This window comes from Octopus sinensis, linkage group LG1, assembly GCF_006345805.1.
Source record: "Octopus sinensis linkage group LG1, ASM634580v1, whole genome shotgun sequence".
NCBI classification, from domain to species: domain Eukaryota; kingdom Metazoa; phylum Mollusca; class Cephalopoda; order Octopoda; family Octopodidae; genus Octopus; species Octopus sinensis.
Genome location: NC_042997.1, coordinates 144,433,513 through 144,456,481, shown reverse-complemented (window position 1 = coordinate 144,456,481; position 22,969 = coordinate 144,433,513). Strand labels below are relative to the sequence as shown.

The window sequence follows — 22,969 nt, the reverse complement described above, 5'->3', positions numbered from 1 at the left end:
CAAACAAAATTTACCTGAATCATGTAAGTTAGAGCACAGACATCTGAGGTAATAACATAGAGCAATAGTTGACACTCATCATGCAGAGCATTGTTTAACGAACTGGTTTCCCAACTCCATACTCCATTCTGAGAAAATGTAGAGGAGCAGTTATGTTCCCTGTGAAAGAGAGAAAATAAATATTTAGGCTGTTGCATACTGTTTAGCATTAAGCATAAATGAACCAACAATTTATATACAGAGACATTAACAATAGCAATTAAAACAAAAAATGTGCTGACAATGCATTTCTTCAACCAGCATATAACATGTCAATGCTAGTACAGTTATGTCTACAGCACATGAAATATAATGCTCTGTGCACCGAGTTCAAGTCCTGTCAACTTCAACTTTTTTTATTTTTTGGGGGTCAATAAAATAAAAAAAATAAAGTACCAGTTGAGGGCGGTGGGCTGGCAGAACTGTAAGAATGTGGGACCAAATACCTTGTGGTATTTGTTTTAGCTCTGTGTTGTGTTCAAAGCCCACTTGAGTGATATACTTAATCCATCACCTAGTTTAAAATCCCCACAATGTGGCTTCTAGACTGCTTTAGCAGATTCCACTTGGTTACAAGAATTCAGGCCAGGTTCTCACAGACAACTCATCCCAACTGTCTTAAGAGTTATGAGCATCACCTTCCCTCCTAACTAAAATAACAAGGGGGTGGGGGGAACCTAAATCACAGACTTCACAGAACACATCCAACACATTTCCCTCCAGTGTCCCCAACAGTAACCCCTTATGCTGTCATTCAGCCTGCTAGAAATAGCAGCCAACACCTCTTTTTCAATAAATCACAGACATTGTTTTGCATATAGTAGTAGTTCTCAACTGGGGTCGATATGACCCTTGGGGGTCCAAATAAGATTGTTAAAATTTAACTGCAATAAATTGGTTACACTTCTGCAATACAGTTTTTTTTATACAATTCAGTGGCCCCCAACTGGCTCCTGTGCTGGTGGCACGTAAAGAGCACCATCCAAGCATGGTCGATGCCAATGTTGCCTGATTGGCTCCTGTGCTAGTGGCATGTAAAAAGCACCCACTACACTCTAGGAGTAGTTGGCATTAGGAAGGGCATCCAGCTGTAGAAACCTTGCCAAATCAGATTGGAGCTTGGTGCAGTCTCGTGGCTCGCCATTCTTCAGTCAAACTGTCCAACAGATGTTACCTGACTGGCACCTGTGCTGGTGGCACATGAAAAGCACTAGGTGAGTGTGGCCAATGCTAATGCTGCCTGACTGGCACCCATGCTGGTAGCATGTGAAAAGTACCACTCGAGCATGGAGAGCGGATGTTAAATGGTGACAATGATGATGATGGTATACGCAAAGACAACATCACACATATTTTTCTAGAAACAAATGTGAAGAATTTGGTAGTAACAATTTACAAAAGAGATGGAAGTGGATCACCAGTATGGTGTATCAACTGCCAAATTCAACAGTAAATATCATTAAAAGTTATCCTGCAAGTGTGAGAAATTGTGATGGATGAAACAGTTTAAATAATCCAATCTATTGTTTATTGCAAGTTTGATTGGTTTGGCTGAGAAATGGTGAGATAATGATGGTGGTGCTGGTGGTATTGGTGATGTATTGAAGACATCACATTGGTGGTGGTGTTGGTTTAATGATGGTGGTGGGGATGGAGTGACAGTGTTGATAATGATGAAATTAAGAACGTGCTTTCAAGAAGTTCTTTCTTTGTCGAAGATGTAAGAAAAATTACAAATACGCAAATAAAAACAATATCAATTTAATTAAATCTTGTCGAAATCAATTATTGTCATTGAGAACTTTAAAACAAAAGGGTGTGTGTGTGTATGTATGTATGTGTGAGTGTGGTGGTTGTTTTTCTGTCTTTAATTTACATGGATATGTGATGCGAAAAAGATGTTAAATATTTAATTAAAAATATGCTGACTAAGCTCCACAGCACTAATTAATTACATTAGTAATTACATGGTATCTCAAGTACAGACTAAATATATAATGGAGATTCACATCCATTTCTTTTAGAGAACCTTGATGTTTTCTTATGGTTTAGCAGAAAGGAGAAGGGGGAGGGGCAGTTCAAAGTTTTTACTGGTTTTCTGAGACCGGTGAGATTGGTATAGAGGATGTTTAATCAGTGCATGTGTCCTTATGTAGATACTATTTCTACTGCAACTATGATGGTAGCATCTACTTCCAGTCAACTGGACTGAGGAGAGGAGAATGAGATTTGTCCAAAGTTTATTGCTATCGTTGTTAGACATGGTAATGATACAAAGACAAAAGCAGTCAGAGACAGCAAATATTCATTCATTACATCATCATACATTGTTTTCTATCAACTATACCCTCACCACAAACCAATAAAGGGCCCCCTCTACAGTTACTTGATCTGCTAAAAATAGCAGCCAAATTTCATTTTCACACATTTTAAACTACTGAATAAACTGACCCTTAAAAAAAAAGATATTGGAAAAATTGGCCCTAAGAGCACTGAGATTTGGAAAGGGTCAATCTAGGTTACACATCTCTAACACCAAATCTTAAATAATAATTAGCTACTGACAGAGTATAGAATAAGGGTTCTTAACCTATGGACCCCCTTGATTATTTTATTCTGGTGAACCTCCATAGCCATTCATTGTTTCAAAACTATGTTTACATATTTGTTTTGCAAGATTCTTGAAGTGAAATCATTGTTGAAACATTGTTATATTTTGAGAAAAGGTAAAGAAGAAAAAAATGACCATCCCAAAATATATTTTAAAAACTAGTTTTATAGAAACTTCTTTCAAAATGCCTATTTTGTTTTTCATACATTAACCTGTGTAGGTTGAACTATGTAAGACATTTAAGAAAGAAATCGAGTTGTTTCCTGCAATACAGACAAATACATACATTTAACCCTTTCATTACTGTATTTCTTTTGAGATGCTCTGTTTTTCTTTCAGTTATTTTTGATATAGCAAAGAATTTAGTAAAATGACTTGGTTATCATTAAGCTAGTGTTAGGAACATAAATTGTGACTAAGGTTTGACACAAGATTTTAATTCAGAACTTTTGAAAACAAGACATTTGTGCTAAAGAGCCGGTTTCAGCCGGGTTGGTAATGAAAGGGTTAAAGCAAAATTTTTTCAGGGGCCCTTAAAATACTACTGTGGAACTCTAACCACTTTGTGTGGACCCCCCAAAATCTTGTAGGTACCCTGGCTGAGAACCACTGGTATAGAATAACCAAATTCAACACTAAACCATCACAATATTTTTGTGAAGCATAATTTTGTAAATAATTACTTTAATTGTTTCCATGAATCTATATAATGAAGTTTTTTTTTTCCTTTTATCCTGTTATTTTATCAAACTTGTGTATTTTTCTGCTGATGATGATCTTGTACAGCCAACTTTTATGACAGTCATCTGTTTTACTGTAGTAATGCTTCATAAAAATACCACATAATAGGGAATATAGTTAAATATAGTAAAAAAAATACCTCTAGAAGGCTCAAGGAACACAAGACTAATACATAGCCTTGGTTTGACAGCTTTACATATCCATTTAGAGGAGTTTAATTAGTCAGATGAAATGGAGGAGAGAAATCTCTGGGCAGAAAGCCTGTCAATTGCAGCTATTATACCCAAAAGCTCTGATGCCAGTTATCAACAGTTAAGTGAACAGAAATATGTAGACTAAAGTGTGCTATCTAAATATACAATGAAACATCTGTAGTAAACATTAACCTTTTTTTTTTTTAACTATATCTCTGAGTACCTTGCCTTTGTTTCAGTTTTGAGAGTAGCAAAAAATTTAGAAAAATAACTCATTAAGCTGGTGCTTAAGCTTGGAACATGAATTAACATGAAATTTTGATGGAAGGTTTTAATTTAGAACACTTTAAAACAGGAGGTTTATATCATAGAACCAGTAGTAGTTTCAAGCAAGTTGGTAACAAAAGGGTTACTTTAATAGCATATAATTATTGTGTTCACTAAGTCATAATGCTTCTGTCTGAATAAGCAAGTTGATACAAAATAATAGGTTAAATAGATGTTAATTAACAACAATACTTAAAAATGACATATTTCATCATTTAATACCCACTTTTCCAAGCTTGTTTCATTCAGACAGGCAACAGGATGCCCTTCCTGTTGCCAATCCTTGCCCGTTTCCAAATAAAGTAACATTTCTCTATGACCTGACTTTTTTTTTTTATAGAAGATTAGGAACAAAGGACACTGCCTGCATGATGGTGATATTCATTTACAAGTCTAGGAGACAGTAGAATACAAACACAGATGGGCTTTTAGTTTCCATCAACCAAATCCACCACAAGGCTTTGGTCAGTCCAAGGCTATAGTACAAGACACTTGCTCAAGGTGTCACAATGTGACTGAACCCAAGTCCATGTTGTTAAGAAGCAAACTTCTTATGCACACAGCCACACCTGCACCTCTTGATATTTCGTATTTTAAAAACAATTATGCATGCAAATATGTGAATATTTGAAACGTTTCAATTAATAGATGTTTACAAGAATACACTTACCTGAGAATTGGTAAAACAATGTCTTCTCTCCAGTTTTGACTTTTGTAACTACCACCGAGGTAAAAATCGTACTTTTTCTCTACCTGTTTTGACTTTAAAGCTGAATTTCTTCCTAGAATGGCACGAGAGAGAAAAAGAGCAATGAACACAAATCCAGATGAGTGGCAACACAATGAGAAAGCAGGTTTGGTTAAGTAAAACATCATGAAGAAGAAAGATAGCAGAGGAGTTAAAGACATATCAGCAATACAATATAGAGGAAATTTTCACATTTAATTGGTGCTGTGTGTGTGTGTGTGTGTGTGTTTTACAATTCCCATTTGTTAGTTAACCCGTTTGTTACCGTAATTTTAAATATAACACAGCATTTAGTAAAACAACTTAGTTATTAAGCTGTTAGGAACATAAATTGCAACAAAGGTTTGGTGGAAGATTTTAATTAAAAACTTATGAAAACAAGTCATTTGTACTACAGAGCCAGAGGCAGTTTCAGTTGGTAACAAAAAGGTTAAACGTTTTTTTCAAAAGTTTAGAGAGAGAGACAGAGAGAATATGTGTTTAGAAGTTGACAGATGTAGCCAGCAAATGATAGAAACATCAATTGAACTTGTTAGAACAACTTACCAAACATCCATCCTAACCAGTTAGGCACAGTTTTGGTAATAGAGAGCAGAATAAACAATGTGTTGGTTAACAGCTGTCGAAGTGAAGGGTAACATAGTGCCTGCAAGGACAAACAATTTCATAAAAATTAATAGCTTTCTTAACTCCTTCATTTCACCACCATATGTTATAAAATACAAGATATACACCCAGCTGGCAAAATCATTAGTATGTCGGATAAAATGCTAAGCAGCTTTTCTTTCAGCTGTTTATGGTTCTGAGTTCAAATACTGCCAATGTCAACTTTACCTTTCATTCCTTTGGTGGTCGATAAAATAAAGTGACAGTCAAGTCCTCAGTATAATTATTTGCCCCCTCCCCTCAAAATTACTGGCCTTGAACTCTGCAATGGATTCAGGGGAATTTTGTGATCTCAAGGATCACAGAAAAATTATATCTTCACTATAACATTCAACAATCTATAGACAAGAGAGCTTCTGCATGGTCAGTTGACATAGTAGAAAGCGCAATCAAATTTCCCTCACATCACACCATATCTTAAAAAAATTAGGATTCACAAAAGGTCTTGTACACTGACACATAAGCACCCATCAAAATATTAAACTTTTTTTTTTTTGGCATTGAGCCAATAAGGAAGCTTACTGCGTGATCACTCAAACAGCTAGAAGTAACAGTCAAATTTCCCTTAAATACAACTTTTGTCTTAGATAAAGACAAGATGTATTAGTTAATGTAGACTTTGATATACTTCTAAACAGAAGGAATGGTCATAAGTGAAATACCTTGGACCATAGTTGTGTTTAACCAAGGTTTACATGGAACTAAACAACTAGCTCGAAGTTGCCAAATTGTGAGAATGATGATGTCAAAGATAGTTGATTTGCTGTCACTGGTTGATCTAGTTCAGAAGAGTAAGGACAAAAAAAAAAATTTAACTAAAAGGTAAAAGGGAAGCAAATGACCCAACCTTTAAAAAATTGTGGAAGAATTGTTTAGCTAAATGTTTTGTTTGGAATCAAGATTTTTTAGGCAAATATCAGTAACCATAAGATGCAAAGGTTCCTTACCTAACTAAATTACTGCACCTTGAAATATCAAGCACCATTTTTAAACTGATAAAAAGGTCAAATTGAAAGTCATCAGCAACTACAAATATTTGGACATTTCATATTTCAGGCATGGCTATGTGGTTAAGAATCTTGCTTTGCAACCATGTGACTTTAGGTTCAGTCCCACTGTGTTTCACTTTGGTCAAATACCTTCTGCTATAGCCCTGGGTTGCTTAATGCCTTGTAAGTGAATCTGGTAGACAGAAACTGTGTGGAGGACTGCCATATATATGTGTGTACACACACACACTGGTTGACAACTAGTGTTGGTTTGTTTACATCCCCATAACTTAGAAATTCAGCAAAAGATACCAACAGAATATGTTATGATAAAAAAAATACTAGGGTGATCTGTTTGATTAAAAACTTTTTGAGGCAGTGCCCCAACATGGCCACAGTTCACTGATTGAAACAAGCAAAAAGTACTATTTTATCAATCCCAAATATTTAAGTCATCTGTAGTATTTCAACTCAGAACTTAATTAAATGCTTTAAGCCACAGTCTACTGATTTACAATAAATATAGAAATTCTAATTGATATAATTAACAATTTTTAATCTAAATAAAACGAGCAACAGCAAATACATTTTGTGTTACAAGAAAACAAAAACCAAATTAATGTGAAGAAAAAATATTCAATGCAAAAGTTTTGGCGCCATTGGAACATGAAATAACAAAAAACTGAAGAAATTAGGCCTGCAGTAGAAAAGGAAATTTAAATATCTCCTGGAAGTACTGAATCAATTTCCAGCATTTTACACAGGAAAACACAAACAAAATGATAATAGTGGTATCTTTAACCATAATGAGAACAAGATATGCACAAAGAAAAGAAGAAAAAAATAGACATATAAATACAGTGTAATACAAACTAATACAATAGAAAATTTAGAAAAAAAATTGAAAGCAGTACAGTCGTAACAACAATAATAATTTTTCTTTCAAGTGAAAATAGGTTGAAAATGATGGAAGTTAAATAGAGCAATATTTAAAATTTTGTTCATTAATCTGCTTATTGAAGTTATATTTTAAAAACATTGATACTTTTTTCCCCACCCAGTCTTTCTTTTAAAACATGGATTATCTTCAGAATAAATTAAATACAGCTAGAGAAAATTAATTTCAATCAACAGACAATTCTGCAAAGACATCAAAAAGAGAAAAAAAACTTTTTCTTAATTAGGAAATAATTTACATACCAATTGACTTTTTGCTTCCATAACAAGACAACAAAATGTAGAAAACGACATTGCTTCAGATCCATTGACAAGAGGTTGCATCCAACCGGTGTCTAAAAGTTGTCCTGTTGTGTAGTGGAAAGCATCGCACGCCTGAAATAATCATAACAGTATATAAGCCAAAGGAGGGAGAGAGTGTGTTCAATAGCTTATTCCAAAATAAAAACATCACAAGCCACTAGCCACCACTAGATGGATATATGCTGCTGCCACAGAAAGTTGCTAAATATTAAATTCAAATTTTGGCACAAGGCCAGTAATTTCAGGGGAGGGAGTAAGTCAATTACATCGGCCCCAGTGCTCAACTGGTACTTATTTTATCAACCCCAGTGGGATGAAAGGAAAAGCTGACCCCAACAAAAATGCCGCCAAGCATTTCGCCCAGTATACTAAGGTTTCTGCCAGCTCACTATCTTGTTGCCACTAAATATTTCAATCAGAAAACATATGAGTCAACGTGGTTGCTTGAATTGCCACAAATAGCAACCAAATATTCCTTATATCATAATCTAATACCATTAAAAAGCCAAGGACACAAAGTGGCAGTAGAGAGGAAAAAAAAAAGAATTACTATGGCTGAAATGTCTGATTCTAAGTCAGATTTGATCAGGCCTGACTAAAATAAGCAACATCAGAAAATATTCTTTTCTCCTCTAGGTACAAGGCTCGAAATTTTAGGGGAGGGAGCCAGTTGATTAGATCAACCCTAGTACACAACTGGTACTTCATTTATCGAACCCAAAAGAATGAAAGGAAAAGACGACCTCGGCAGAATTTGAACTTAGAACATAAAGACAGATGAAATACTGCTAAAAATTTCGCCCGGCATGCTAACATTTCTACCGGTTCACCATCATGTTGCCACTAAATATTTCAATCAGAAAACAGATACGAGTCAACGTGGTTGCTTGAACTGCCACAAATAGCAACCAAATATTCCTTATATCACAATCTATAATACCATTAAAAAGCCAAGGACACAAAGAGGCAGTAGAGAGAGAGAGAGAGAGAGAGAGAGAAAAAAGAATTACTATGGCTGAAATGCTTTTGATCATAAGTCAGCTTTGAAATAAGCAACATCAGAAAATATTATGAAAAAAAAAAAAAAATTTACAAACAGGTAAAATAAATGACTTCATATAGAAGGCACAATGACATTAAAAACTGCTATGAATACAGATCTAAATCCTACTTCAATCAGTTTACCTGTCTAACAACAGAGTCTACTTTTATTATACAGGTAAGAAGTTACTGAGAGAAAGTATGCAAGGGATTAAATTTACTCAAGACACTCATGTAAGACAGTGAAATTACAAAAAAAAAAAAAAAAAAAATCTTAACTTAGGATCAGAACAGGTGAAGTGAGCATTTAAGAAATGGGTTCTTTCAGTAATAAGATTAAAGTCAAACATTTTCAATAATTCTCAATATAGGCGCAGGAGTGGCTGTGTGGTAAGTAGTTTGCTTACGGGTTCAGTCCCACTGTCTGACACCTTGGGCAAGTGTCTTCTACTATAGCCTCGGGCCGACCAAAGCCTTGTGAGTGGATTTGGTAAACGGAAACTGAAAGAAGCCTGTCTGTGTGTGTGTGTGTGCTTGTCCTCTCTCTCTCTCTCTCTCCCTCCAACATCGCTTGACAACCGATGCTGGTGTGTTTGCATCCCTGTAACTTAGAGGCCGACAGAATAAGTACTAGGCTTACAAAAAGTAAGTCCTGGAGTCGAATTGCTCGACTAAAGACGGTGTTCCAGCATGGCTGTAGTCAAATGACTGAAACAAGTAAAAGATAAAAGGACATTTGTCCTTTTTGTTGAAATTATTTTCCATTTTTTGTTTATTTTTTTTCTTTTATTCTACCCAAATACTTTGTTTCACTGAATCTAGTTTGTGTCGAGAACTGTTGTGTTTGGATTTCTGTCATTATCTATCTTTTACTTGTTCCACTCATTGAACTGTGGCCTAGCTGGGACACTTCTTTGACGGGTTTAGTCAAATCAACCCCAGGATTTTTTTCTTTTTAAATCAATACTTATTCAATCAGTCTCTTTTACAGAACTGCTAAGTTATAGAGATGTAAACAAACCAAACAAGCTATCAAGCTGTGGTGGCATAAAACACAAACACAAGACTTCTTCACAGACTAACTACCAGATTCACGCACAAAGCATTGATCGGCACAGGGCTATAATAGAAGATACTTGCCAAAGGTGTCACACAGTGGGACTGAACCCAAAACCATGTGGTCACAAAGCAAGCTCCTTAACCACATATCCATGTCTACACATATATCATTCCACTAAAAATTGTTATATCAGTCTATGTTACACACCAACTAGATTCTTATAAAAATACTATAATAGGTTCAGATTGATAATTGATTTCTCTAAATTGCTTTAGTGATACGATTGTTAATGATGAGGAAGTGTTTAATATAGATACAGCAATGTTAAAAAAGCAAGAAACAAAATTTAATTGCTTTCTTGGTTAAACAGTATTCATAAATGTAGAAGGTATTAGAGGATGGTGGTAATGATAGTAGTGAATATGTAGAGCAACACTTTGATATTTAATATTACATCTATCAAGAATAATATATTAGATTAGTGCAAAGACATTTTTGATATTGCAATATAAGTACAGAGCTGGCTGTGTGGTTAAGAAACTAGCTTTGCAACCATGTGGATTTTGAGTTCAGTTCCACAGCATGATACCTTGAACAAGCATTGGCTTAAGAACAGAGGGTGCAAGTGCCCCTCTCTCCCTAAAATTTTGGGTAGGGTAATGAAAATGCTTTAAACAAACCCCTGCAAAACTTCATTGCTAAAGTGAACACGCGTAGAAACATTTTTGGGCCAATTTGAAACATTACTTTTCCACCACTGGATTTATTTGATTTCATTCATGTACAAATATAATAATTATTTTAACACACATGTTTGTTTTGCTATTAAGATTGACAGAAAAAAAAATTGTAAAGTATTTTGAACCTTGATTTGCAGCCCCTATGTAAATTCTGTTCCTGCACATATGCGGGCAAGTGTCTTCAACTATAGCCCTGGACAGTCAGTGCTTTGCAAGTGAATTTGGCAGACAGAAATTGCATGGAAACTTGTCTCATGTGTGTGTCTCACCACCACCTGACAACTGATGTTGGTCTTTTAGGTCCAACATAACTTAGCAGTTTCGCAAGAGATCGATGGAATAAATACCAGACTTAAGTACTGGGGGTCGATTTGTTTGACTAAACCCTTCAAGATGGTGACCCAGCATGGCTATAGTTCAATGACTGAAACAAGTAAAACGGTAACTAATTAAGAAAAAGCTTTATAAAATGAAAGGCTTTGTGAGAATCTAAAGAATTCATAGCTCAAGCAACCTAGATTTTCTGAGCCAAAAATTTTCAAGAGGAATATTTGCTAATGCTTCTAAAACTGAGTTTGGAAGCAGTAAAATCTTATATACATAAAAAATCTTTTTAAGAAAATCAGATTACAGCAACAAGATGTTTGCATACTAAAATATCCATCACCGTAACTTTAGCAGTGAACTGGAATATGAGAAATCTTATTATGTAAGCTGAATATATAAATTTTAAGTAGACTGAATATAGAAAGAAAAGTTTAAGAGAAATATATAATCCTCAAAATTTATTTAGCCTCAGAAATTTAATCAAAATTTGAACATTTTAAAATTCAGTTCCATCATAATATTTCAATAATAATGTTAATGTCAATATTTAACTGGAAAGCAACTATTTCAAGTGAAGAGGAACGTATCTGCAATTAAATATAAGATGATTAAGTTACCACACTAATTCAATTTACTAACACTTCATTTTTTCATTTTATTTGTTCTTTCTAAATTTCAAATTTATTATTTTGAAAGCCTTTTCTCTTAACTAGAAATAAAATGAATAAATAAAAAATACATCATTATGTATTTTTCAATAAATCATAGAAATATGAAGTTTAAACAAGAATTAGAAAAGTTAATCAAATTTTTACAATTTAATAATTTCAAGCACAGGCATGACTGTTTGGTTAAGATGCTTGCTTCCCAACCATGCGGTCTTGGGTTCAGTCCCACAGCACAGCACCTTGAGTAAGTTTACTATAGCTCCTGGTTGACCAAAAACCTGAGTGGATTTGATAAACGGTAACTAAAAGAAGCTCGTATATGTCAGCCCACACTGTAAAGTGGTTAGCATTTAGAGGGGGCATCCAGCTGTAAAAACCATGGCAAAACTGACCTCACCTGTGCTGGTGCCATATAAAAAGTGCTCAGTCCACTCTGTGGGTGGTTGGTGTTAGGAAGGGCATCCAGCTGTAAAAAACCTTGTCAAAAGACACTGTAGTCTGGTGTAGTCTTGTTTAACCATCTCCCGTCAAACTGTCCAACCCATCTCAGCATGGAAAGCAGAGATTAATTGATGATGAGAGTGTGTGTGTGTGTGTCCTCTAGGTATCATATGTCATACAGGTGACATTGTTCATGTCACACTTTGTGAAAAACATGTTTGGCCATGAGGAATGGAGAAGTGAATGCTAAATGATAAGGTACAAGGCTGCAAAATCAAGTTGTAGCATTATTGACCACATAGTTAAGAGGTCAAATCTTAAGTCATGTGTCAGACAAGTCATTATTCCATTGACTAAATTCAACTTCAAGTTTAAAGATAAGTGGTTAATGTAAGAACATGCCAACATGAAACAATGGCTATTGGAAATTTAAAAAAATTATCGATATCAGTATTTTCTGTAATCTTGTTGCTAATGCATTGAAATTAATGGATTTTCCTTATCAATAAATTAAAAAGTTTATAACCAAACATTTTTAAAACTTTGGATACACTTAAAACAATCAAGCCAATAAAGAAGTCTCTAAGTGGTCACTTAGAGTGCTAGAAATTGCAGCTATGTCTCGAACTGAGTGATATCTTAAAAGGATGGACAATGAATTCATTATTTAATGCTTACATTCCATATTGGCATGGGTTGGATGATTTGACAGGATCTAATGTGTGCAAGTCCAAGGATTGCTCCAATGCTCTGGCCTGGTTTATACAATTATATGCTCCTCATGACTGGCACTTCAGTTATGACGAAGGTGGAGGAGGAGATTAGGAGGGTTGGTTTGAAAAAGGAGGATGCCCAAAACCAGGCAAGATGGTGTGAGGGCAGTTGCTATGGTAGATCTGGCCACCCCTGTTAACAGGGACAAAACCCAAATTTAAAACACTGGATGATGATGATGCTCCAGCTAATCCCATCAACAGAACAGTCAGCTCATGAAATTAATGCACAAGTGGCTGAGTACTCCACAGACATGTGTACTTTTAATGTAGTTCTCAGGGAGTTTAGCAGGACAGTGAATGTGACAAGGATGGCCCTTTCAATTACAGGTGCAACTCACTTTTGCCAGCTGAGTTGATTGGAGTAATGCAAAATAAAGTAACTTGTTCAAGCACACAATGCACTGTCTGGAATTGAACTCGTGAACTTAATCACGAGCTGAATACCCTAACCATTAAGCCATGTGCCTTCACTAACACCAACTGCTTTACAGCACAGAGTGGGTTTTTTTTTGGTGCCACCTGCACCGTTGAAGTGTTTTTTTTTTTTTATTTTACTTGTTTCAGTCATTTGACTGTGAGCATGCTGGAGAACTGCTGTTAGTCAAATAAATTGGCTACAGGATTTATTCTTTGTAGACCTAGCATTTATTCTATCAGTCTCTTTTATTGAACCGTTAAGTTACACACACACGCACGCACGCACGCACGCACGCACGCACGCACGCACGCACGCACGCACGCACGCACGCACGCACGCACGCACGCACGCACGCACGCACGCACGCACACGCACGCACACGCACACGCTTCTTTCAGTTTCCGTCAACTAAACCCATTCACAAGGCTTTGGTCAGCCCAAGACTTGCCTAAGGTGCTACACAAAGGGTTAGGAAGCAAGCTTCTTACCACACAACCAGGTTTCTTGCAGCACTATAGAATCTTAGCAGCTTCCTTCTCCCAGACGCCCTGTAAAGGGTCAAGGATGTTATTCTCCTCTCTTGAATAACCCATAAGCTAAGATTACAAATGTAAACAGAAGCAACCTAAACACCAACTAAAATAAGAACAATAATATATATATATAAAAAAAGAAATTTAGAATTGTTACCTGTTTATAACTAAGTTTGTCAGCTCCTTCACTGTATTGAACAAACACTTCCCACAAATATCTGAAGAAGGATAACAATAATAAATTATTCAAAACACACCATTTTTACTGAATGAATCTACAACAATTGTCTGAGACAAGTTACTAAGATTTTAGTGCTTCAGACTGTTATATATTAAGAGATAATATATATAAAAAAAAAAAAAAAAACATTTGTACTACATTTCCATCAAATATTTTGTTTCTGGATGTGTACTTAGTACAAGACTGGATTCAAATTAAAAGCCTTTATTTTTTAATACAATAGTAACATTCTTATCCACCAGGTCTAGGTTTTGGGGTTGATGATCATAAAGATTGTGAGTTCAATTCTTCTGCTAGTCAGAGCATCATGTCTTTGAACAATGTATTTTATTTCACAATGCTGGAAATAACAGATTAAGTACTGGGGTCAATTTGAAACTCTTCAAGATGGTACTCCAGTATAGCTGCAGTTCAATGACTGAAACCTAGCATCCGATACCTCCTACTATTTTAAGAAAGGATGAGTAGATTGGACAATATACTTCTATATGCTGGGAAAGAGTGCTCATAACAGGAATATAAAAACTTAAAAGGTTGCAGCTATCCTTTCTACAAGAGATTTCAGTATTAAGAAATTTAAACTGGTCGTAAAAGAAGCAAGTTCTGGGCAATTGCTTGAAATGTTATAGATAATAAATATATGTTTATGAAGCACTTCTTAAGCTTCTTTGAATATACTTGACAAGTTTGTAAGATTGTAAAGCTGAGACACAGTCTATGAGGAAATGAGAGAGAGAGAGAGTGTGTATGACAGTAGTCATCTTTATTTCCTGTTGAGAAAGCCTTTTAAAGTGCTCCAATGACCCTTCTTGTATATTATTATAACTTCAAATCAAAAGAGTAAAGAAAGAACAAAGATATAGGAAGAACTGAAGCAGTAGCTTTAGCTCCATAAAATTAATGGTGGCAATGTCTATAGTAAATTTACAATATAGATTAATAGCAGAGTTTATGGCGATTCTTCACAACTTGCAATATTAGCAAAATACCTGAAAAACCATTTTATCATCTCAACTGATTAGTTCAGAACATTGAATATTGTGCTACTATTGCCTGGAATTATTATTGAAACAAGAAAGCTTCATTGTGATGTTTATTGCCAACTGTTATAAACTATCTGTAGTTTCACTGTAAACCATCATATTGAACATTGTAGACATGACAGTGGGGGGTGCCCAAGCAACCTGACATTTCAAATTGATGCAAGAGCCAGCTTTTTTTGGCATTATAAGCAAAATCATGAGTAGCCTGAGTAAACAATAATTATCCTAATAAAGGGGAATGTAGGGTGGGGCCAAGGGAAAGTGTTTGAGTCTGTGTTTTTGAAGAGTGAATATTATTAACTCTTTCGTTACCAACCCAGCTGAAACCGGCTCTGGCTCTGAGTACAAATGTCTTGTTTCCATAAGTTTTGAATTAAAATCTTCCACCAAACCTTAGTCCCAATTTATGTTCCTAACACTAGCTGATTGATAACTAAGTTATTTTACTAAATTCTTTTAATATTTAAAGTAATTGAAAGAAACACCGCATTTCAAAATAAATACAGTAATGAAAGGGTTAAAGTTAAAATATTTGGGTTAAGGTGGCAAGCTGGTAGAATCATTAGCATGTCAGACAAAATGCTTAGCAGCATTTCATCTGTATGTTTCGAGTTCAAATGTCACTGAAATCAACTGCCTTTTATCTTTTTTGGGGTCACAATAAATACTAGTTGAACACTGGAGTCGATGTAATGGAATTACCCACACCCACAAAATTTCTGGGTTTGAGCCAAAATTTGATACCAATATTTGAGTTTATGGTCTGCACTCTAGATATTTCAAATTTGGTTTCATGTGTAAAACTAAAATCACATTATCTCTATAAAGGCTCTTAGTTTATGATATAAGCAAGAGTCCTTTAACATCAAATTATCTTAGAATTTTCAATAGTCCTAAACATTTTTGAATTACCTTTATCACGAAACCCATGTCCTGTTAGTCAGTTGAAAAGTAATAGTGGCAAACTTAAAAATTTACTGTTTCAATACATTTTATGGCTTTTTGGAATTTGACATTTTGCATCAGTGCAAACATTAACAGATAGAGTTACAAGGCAATAAAGGTTGTATTTGTGTTTTAAAAAGCATCCTCACCACTCACATTTTACTTTATATTTTATGCTGCTATAAGTGATTAAAATGAATGTTTTTTTTGGTAATTGTATTTTGTGGAGAGATATTTTCTCCAAAGCCAAACAATATTTTTGAAAGTGGGTGGTATTTTCAAAAGCTATACACATCAAAGTAAGGAAACCTACAGACCTTCTTTATGAGCAGAATAAAGTAACTTAAAAACAATAACTAAAATATTGAAATTTATAGATATGGAGATATTTCATAAATAATAAATGTTTAAGATGCAAGGATATCTCATCTCAATGACTGGCTGGAAATAATATCATCATCATCATCATCGTTTAACGTCCGCTTTCCATGCTAGCATGGGTTGGACGGTTCAACTGGGGTCTGGCAAGCCCGAAGGCTGCACCAGGCCAGTCAGATATGGCAGTGTTTCTACAGCTGGATGCCCTTCCTAACGCCAACCACTCCGAGAGTGTAGTGGGTGATTTTATGTGCCACCGACACAGGTGCCAGACGAGGCTGGCAGACGGCCACGCTCGGATGGTGTTTTTTATGTGCCACCGACACAGGTGCCAGACGAGGCTGGCTGACGGCCACGCTCGGATGGTGTTTTCTTATGTGTCACCGACACAGGTGCCAGACGAGGCTGGTGGACGGCCACGCTCGGATGGTGTTTGTTACGTGCCCTCAGCACGGAGGCCAGTCGTTGCGGTACTGGCTACGGTCACGTTCGGATGGTTTTCTTATGTGCCACCGGCACTGGTACCACAAGGATACAAATTCCATTGATGTTCATCTATTTTGATTAAACTAAATATAGCTCTTACCATCTTAAACATATACACATCATTATCATTGTTTTTATGTTAGTTTCTCCCCACTGGCATTGGTTTAGATGAGTGTCTGACAGAAAGATGCTCTTCCTGTCACTAATCCTTACTTTCGAAGGGGCATTTTTCAAGTCACTGGTTCTCACATGTCTATCAAGTTACAAGACTTTCAATTTCTAACTTTTATAAATAGGAAGGGCATCCAGCTGTAGAAACACTGCCAAATCAGACTGGGCCTGGTGCAGCCTTCTGGCTTCCCAGACCCCCGTTGAACCGTCCAACCCATGCTAGTATGGAAAGCGGATGTTAAACAATGATGATGAAACTTAATGAAATATATATATATATATATATATATAGTTAACATTTTAAATTCCAAACTTCAATAAATTTTTAATCAAATGAAATGAATTCTCAAGCTTTATAACCATTTTTTGAGCTGTAATTTACCAGAAGAAAATAAATTTAAGATCACAATTATTTATGTTAAAGGAAAGAAGCTTACTGTAGAGAATGCCCTAGTCGTAGATGTCCATGTTTTACTGGCCTTGCACCATCGTTTGAGGATAATTGTTGTACTTTAATATGCTGTAAGAAAGAAAGAAAAGAAATAATTCAAAGTATTGCAGCTTTAATGAGATTTTAAAATTAGCTGTCGAGAACTGTGACTAACAAATGAAAGAAAGCAGAGAGGCAGATGAACATCAACACAATTAGAGATATAAATGACAATTTTAGACAAGCATCATAATTGCACTTTCCTAGCACATTAGAACTAATTCTTCATTAATATTTGTTTTGATTTACAAAATCAATAACAGCAAATAAATATATTCTTTTTAACAGAACAGAATATAGTAGATGTAACCGAAGTCCAAAGGATTTCAGTAATATTATTGAGTGAGCACTTAGCATTGTACCAAAGACATCATTATGCAAAGCACATGTCTATAGCCTAGACAACATTTACAATATTTCTAACTTAATTTATGTAATGGTGTTGAAGGAACATTTGTAGCTATTATGCATAGATACTGAATAGCACTCAGTATCTTCCAGATCGAGGACAGATAATTGGCATTACATGATATACGGATAAGAAATTTAGTGCTACACAGTAACGAGGCAGGCTTTACTATTTGAGAAAAAAAATGGTGAAAAAGAGCTAATCTACACAGCTGCTCTATCTGCTAGAAATGTAACCAAATCTCCATCAAATTTGATTCTACATTCTTGAAAATAGAAGTTTATACAAAGGTGGTGGAAGGAGATGGTCATACCTGGAATGTCTTTGATCAGGGCTGAATTAGGAGTTGAACAACAAAGAACTCACTTCATTTGTATGAAGCAGCAACATGAATCATTTAGCATCCACTTTCCCAATATTTACAAGGCCAGATGGAATTTGCTGAGGTAGATTTTCTACAGCCAGATGCCCATCTGTTTCTAAGGTAATAATTTATCATTCGAAGGTGGCGAGCTGGAAGAAACGCTAGCGCGCCAGGCGAAAAGCTTAATGGTATTTTGTCTGCCATTATGTTATAAGTTCAAATTCCGCCAAGGTTGACTTTGCCTTTCATCTTTTCAGGGTCGATAAATAAAGTACCAGTTATGCACTGGGGTCAATGTAATCGACTTAATTACTTTGTCTTTGTTTGTCCCCTTGTGAGCAAAAAAAACCCATCATAATCAGACATGTTTTCCCATAGAAGAATAGAAATTAACATCCGCTTGTATGACAGTGATGCTCATTTACAACCATCAAGTGATGTCAAGACTGAACTAAAGACCACATAATTGGGAAGTAAGCTTCTTAATGACACAGCCCATACACAAAAAAATTAAACTGAAAAAGAGTAGCTTACTCAAGAAGCATATGAAGCAGAATGGGAATGAACAGTGTGCTGTAAACCTAGCCATTTATAAGTAAAACCTAAATACATGATGAATTAGAATGGGAATCAACTCTTTCCACACACAAAAACACCATAAGAGTGCTAAACATAGGGGTAGGAGAGAGGAAATGAAGGGATGAAAAAAGAAAAAAAAAAAGAAAAGAATTATTGTAAATAAATAAATAATCCCATTTACAATACTATAAACAACAGGTAGGGGTTTTATTTTGTTGATACAATAAAGCACTTAACAATGACAAATGTGTTGCTATGGCAGTCAACAACCTCAGTAGAGAGAACAGCAACTTTTTCAAGAATCCTACAACAATGTGAATCATTAATAGAAGAGAAACCATTGTTGTTGCTGATATGGTAATAAAAAAATTAAAAACAAAGAAAAAAGAAAAAGTTATCCCATACATTTAAATTTGAGTCATGTATGATGGAAATTCAACAATATCAGCTGAATTCACTTTACTACCAAAATGGAAACTCAGTGTAGTAATGCATGCAGAGAATAATAGGGCAGTGAAGTCACACCTGACTTCAGTTAAATGCACAGAGACACAAACACACAGATGCACACACAGAGACAGACGCACAGACAAACATACAGACGCACAAATGCACACACAGACACACAGACACACACACACAGACAGACACACAGACACACACACAGACAGACACACACAGACACACACACAGACACACAGACAGACACACACACACACAGACACACACACACACACACACACACACAGACACACACACACAGACACACACACACACACACACACAGACACACACACACACACACACACACAGACAGACACACACAGACAGACACACACACACACACACACACACACACACACAGACAGACACACACACACACAGACAGACACACACAGACACACACACAGACACACACCACAGACACACACACACAGACACACACGTACATACAGACACACACGTACATACAGACACACACGTACATACAGACACACACGTACATACAGACACACACGTACATACAGACACACACGTACATACAGACAGACACACACATACATACATACATACAGACAGACACACAAACACACAGGCTTATATGAGAACATTCCATTTGGAAAAAGTGTAAGAGCCATTATAGAAAGTCAATATTGGTTGTATGTGCAAAGAATATTGGTCAAGTAATAGATATAGCTAGCTAATATTCTAAATGGCCTTATGTAACTGTTCAATATATGTACAAAAGTATGAATTTATATACAACAGCTGGTTTCAATGTGGGTACTTACTTTCTCTGCAGTGAATTTACATACTGACAGTTCTGCACGCTATCTTAATATGCAGCGTTGCACAATCATTGCACAAGCTTAGTTTTCTTCCTTTCTCTATGGTTGTTACTAACAGATATTTCTTCATTGATTGCTCAAGCTACGAGTGAGAACAACTTTCACTCAATGCACAAATATGTAACAGAGACAAAAGGAAGAAACAACACTGCATTAATTTGATGCATTGAGGACTTTGTGTTTAGGTGTAAGGATAGTTTTATTCTATAAGACCTTGCCTATAAGTTAATGAAAAGTGCGCAAGAGAATAAACATCAACCAAACTCAAGACCTCGTTGAAATGCTTGTATTAAACAACCCAAACTGAAAAGACATTTTTATTATTGCTTTGACAATAATAATAACAAAAAAAAAAAAAAAGAAGCAGCTAAGTCTCCCTCAATTCACATTCCAACATCTCACTTCATATCTGCCATCTTAGGTATCACAGCATGAAGTTTTCATAGCCTTGAAGTTTTCATTCCAGCTTTGAGGTTATAAACTGAGGTCAACTTCATATCTTTTTGAGGTCAATGAAATATCATTCTTGTATTAGAGCCTGTCTCTCCATTTTTCTTTTTAACCATTCTTTTCAAGAAAATTGTGATCAGGCTTTTTGAAAGCTGGGCTCCCCCAGGTTAAAAAATACCCAAGACATACAATGTCAAAACAAAAACACAAACTAACAGCAGCTGAAGGACTGACATATCTTAAAGTAAATAAGTAGATATAAAGAAACATATTCCAACCAAATAGTCATGGATTCTTCATGCCTTAACCATTTTCCATACAGGTTACTTTGTCAAATATAATATTTATTCATATTATTTAGAATTAATCATGAATCATACCATTGATATTTCTATAATGTTAGCCTCAGGCTGACCAAAGCCTTGTGAGTGGATTTGGTAGATGGAAACTGAAAGAAGCCTATCGCGCATGCGTGCGTGCGTGTGTGTGTCTCCCCAACATTGCTTGACAACCAATGCTGGTGTGTTTACGTCCCCCGTAACTTAGCGGTTCGGCAAAAGAGACCAATAGAATAAGTACTAGGCTTACAAAGAGTAAGCCCCGGGGTCGATTTGCTCAACAAAAGACAGTGCTCCAGCATGGCCAGTCAAATGACTGAAACGAGTAAAAGAGATAATGACATTTTAGGGCAGGTGTGTGAGAAACTGGATCTGGCCAGTTTCAATATAAAACCTGTAGAATATTTTGGACCAGATTTAGCCAGTTTAAATGCTGAAGGCTTAACCTTTTGTCAGTGCAGTAGGATATTAAAATTGCCATAAGTGCAGTGGGGTGTTTTATTTTATTTTTTAGTTTTGCAATTATTTATCAAGAAATTTTGTACAATTTGTTTCTCAAAAACATTTTAATTTTACAGAAAGAAAATTTCATACACAGGGCAATTGAAAAAGAAATGAAAAGCTTGCATTCTCATCATCACCTTCACCATAGCAGTGAATAAATGATCCAAGCAGATGGGTTTCAAACACTGACAGTTATTCTTTGCCTTTTGTTCCTATGATCTGGTGCACAATGTGTATCTTTGGAGGAATTACCTCCAAAACATTGTAGTGAAAGTTCTCAGCAAAGTCATAATTATGTATTATAAAATCAAGAACACAAATGTATATCGTGTTGTGCATGCCACAACTGAACCTAAGGACACACACACATAAGATAATAAAGGAAATATATGCTTTAGAAAAATTACCTACAGGAAAGGTGCAAAAGGGTTCACAACAGCAGACTGAGCAACCTGATGTATCAACCTGGTGGCCATTGGCAAGAAATTACATGGTAGGATACTTGTTTTATGTAAGATATTTGTAAAGAAACATCGCCAGACCCCACTGAAGCACAGAGGGCTAAAGAGAGGATGATCATGGACTGAACATTTTTTTCTTTTTTTCATCAGGATTAACAAAATCCTACCACTGACTAACTGATGATGGAACTGGACATTAACCACAATGACCTCACCAGCCAATGAGAGCCTGCAAAACTCCATAGGCCTATACTTTTCTTCACTAAGCTAACAGAAAAACCATAAATACTGGGTTAATTTTTCAAGACTCAGAAAAATTAGGTTTCATGTTTAACTATAAAGAAAAAGAACAATAATTAAAAATAGACGATACTGAAACTGATATGGACTAAATACAAAATCTTTTTCTCCTCCTCCATTATGTAACTCGCACAGAACTTTGCAGTGTTTGGAATAGCAAAAGCATCTAAGTAGATAAAAGTGTTGCCTGAACTAAAGTCATGATCTCTATTAGCAGTATTACATTTCTAAGACAAGTTGCAAATGTCAGCTGCTTCCATAACATGAAAGCTGCGATGTGAGACTGTACCAAATGACCAAACAGTATTGAGAGACACACAAAGAGAGAGGGGGAGAGAAATGCAGAGAGAGAGAGAGAGGGGGAGAGAAATGCAGAGAGAGAGAGAGGGGGAGAGAAATGCAGAGAGAGAGAGAGGGGGAGAGAAATGCAGAGAGAGAGAGAGGGGGAGAGAAATGCAGAGAGAGAGAGAGGGGGAGAGAAATGCAGAGAGAGAGAGAGAGAGATGCACACAGAGAGGGAGAGAGAGAGATGCACACAGAGAGGGAGAGAGAGAGATGCACACAGAGAGGAGAGAGAGATGCACACAGAGAGGGAGAGAGATGCACACAGAGAGGGAGAGAGAGAGATGCACACAGAGAGGGAGAGAGAGAGATGCACACAGAGAGGGAGAGAGAGAGATGCACACAGAGAGGGAGAGATGCACAGAGAGAGAGAGAGGGGAGAGAAATGCAAGAGAGAGAGAGAGAGAGAGAGGGAGAGAGAGAGAGAGATGCACACAGAGAGGGAGAGAGAGAGAGATGCACAGAGAGAGGGAGAGAGAGAGAGATGCACAGAGAGAGGGAGAGAGAGAGAGATGCACAGAGAGGGAGAGAGAGAGATGC

The 22,969-nt window shown here is 36.1% G+C and overlaps 1 protein-coding gene across 5 annotated transcripts in view; it reads right to left on the bottom strand.

Annotated features, from left to right (window-relative positions):
* The window catches only part of LOC115214842, a 206,426-nt gene that overhangs the window by 4,306 nt on the left and 179,151 nt on the right, over positions 1 to 22,969 (bottom strand). For all 5 annotated transcript variants that reach the window (XM_036505572.1, XM_029783879.2, XM_036505575.1 and 2 more), the window contains 6 exons: positions 17,281 to 17,363; positions 13,737 to 13,797; positions 7,516 to 7,647; positions 5,207 to 5,306; positions 4,583 to 4,694; positions 15 to 159 (listed from right to left, as the gene is read on the bottom strand). In XM_036505572.1, the coding sequence (XP_036361465.1) occupies positions 15 to 159; positions 4,583 to 4,694; positions 5,207 to 5,306; positions 7,516 to 7,647; positions 13,737 to 13,797; positions 17,281 to 17,363 (633 nt within the window). The remainder of the gene's footprint in view (positions 1 to 14; positions 160 to 4,582; positions 4,695 to 5,206; positions 5,307 to 7,515; positions 7,648 to 13,736; positions 13,798 to 17,280; positions 17,364 to 22,969) is intronic.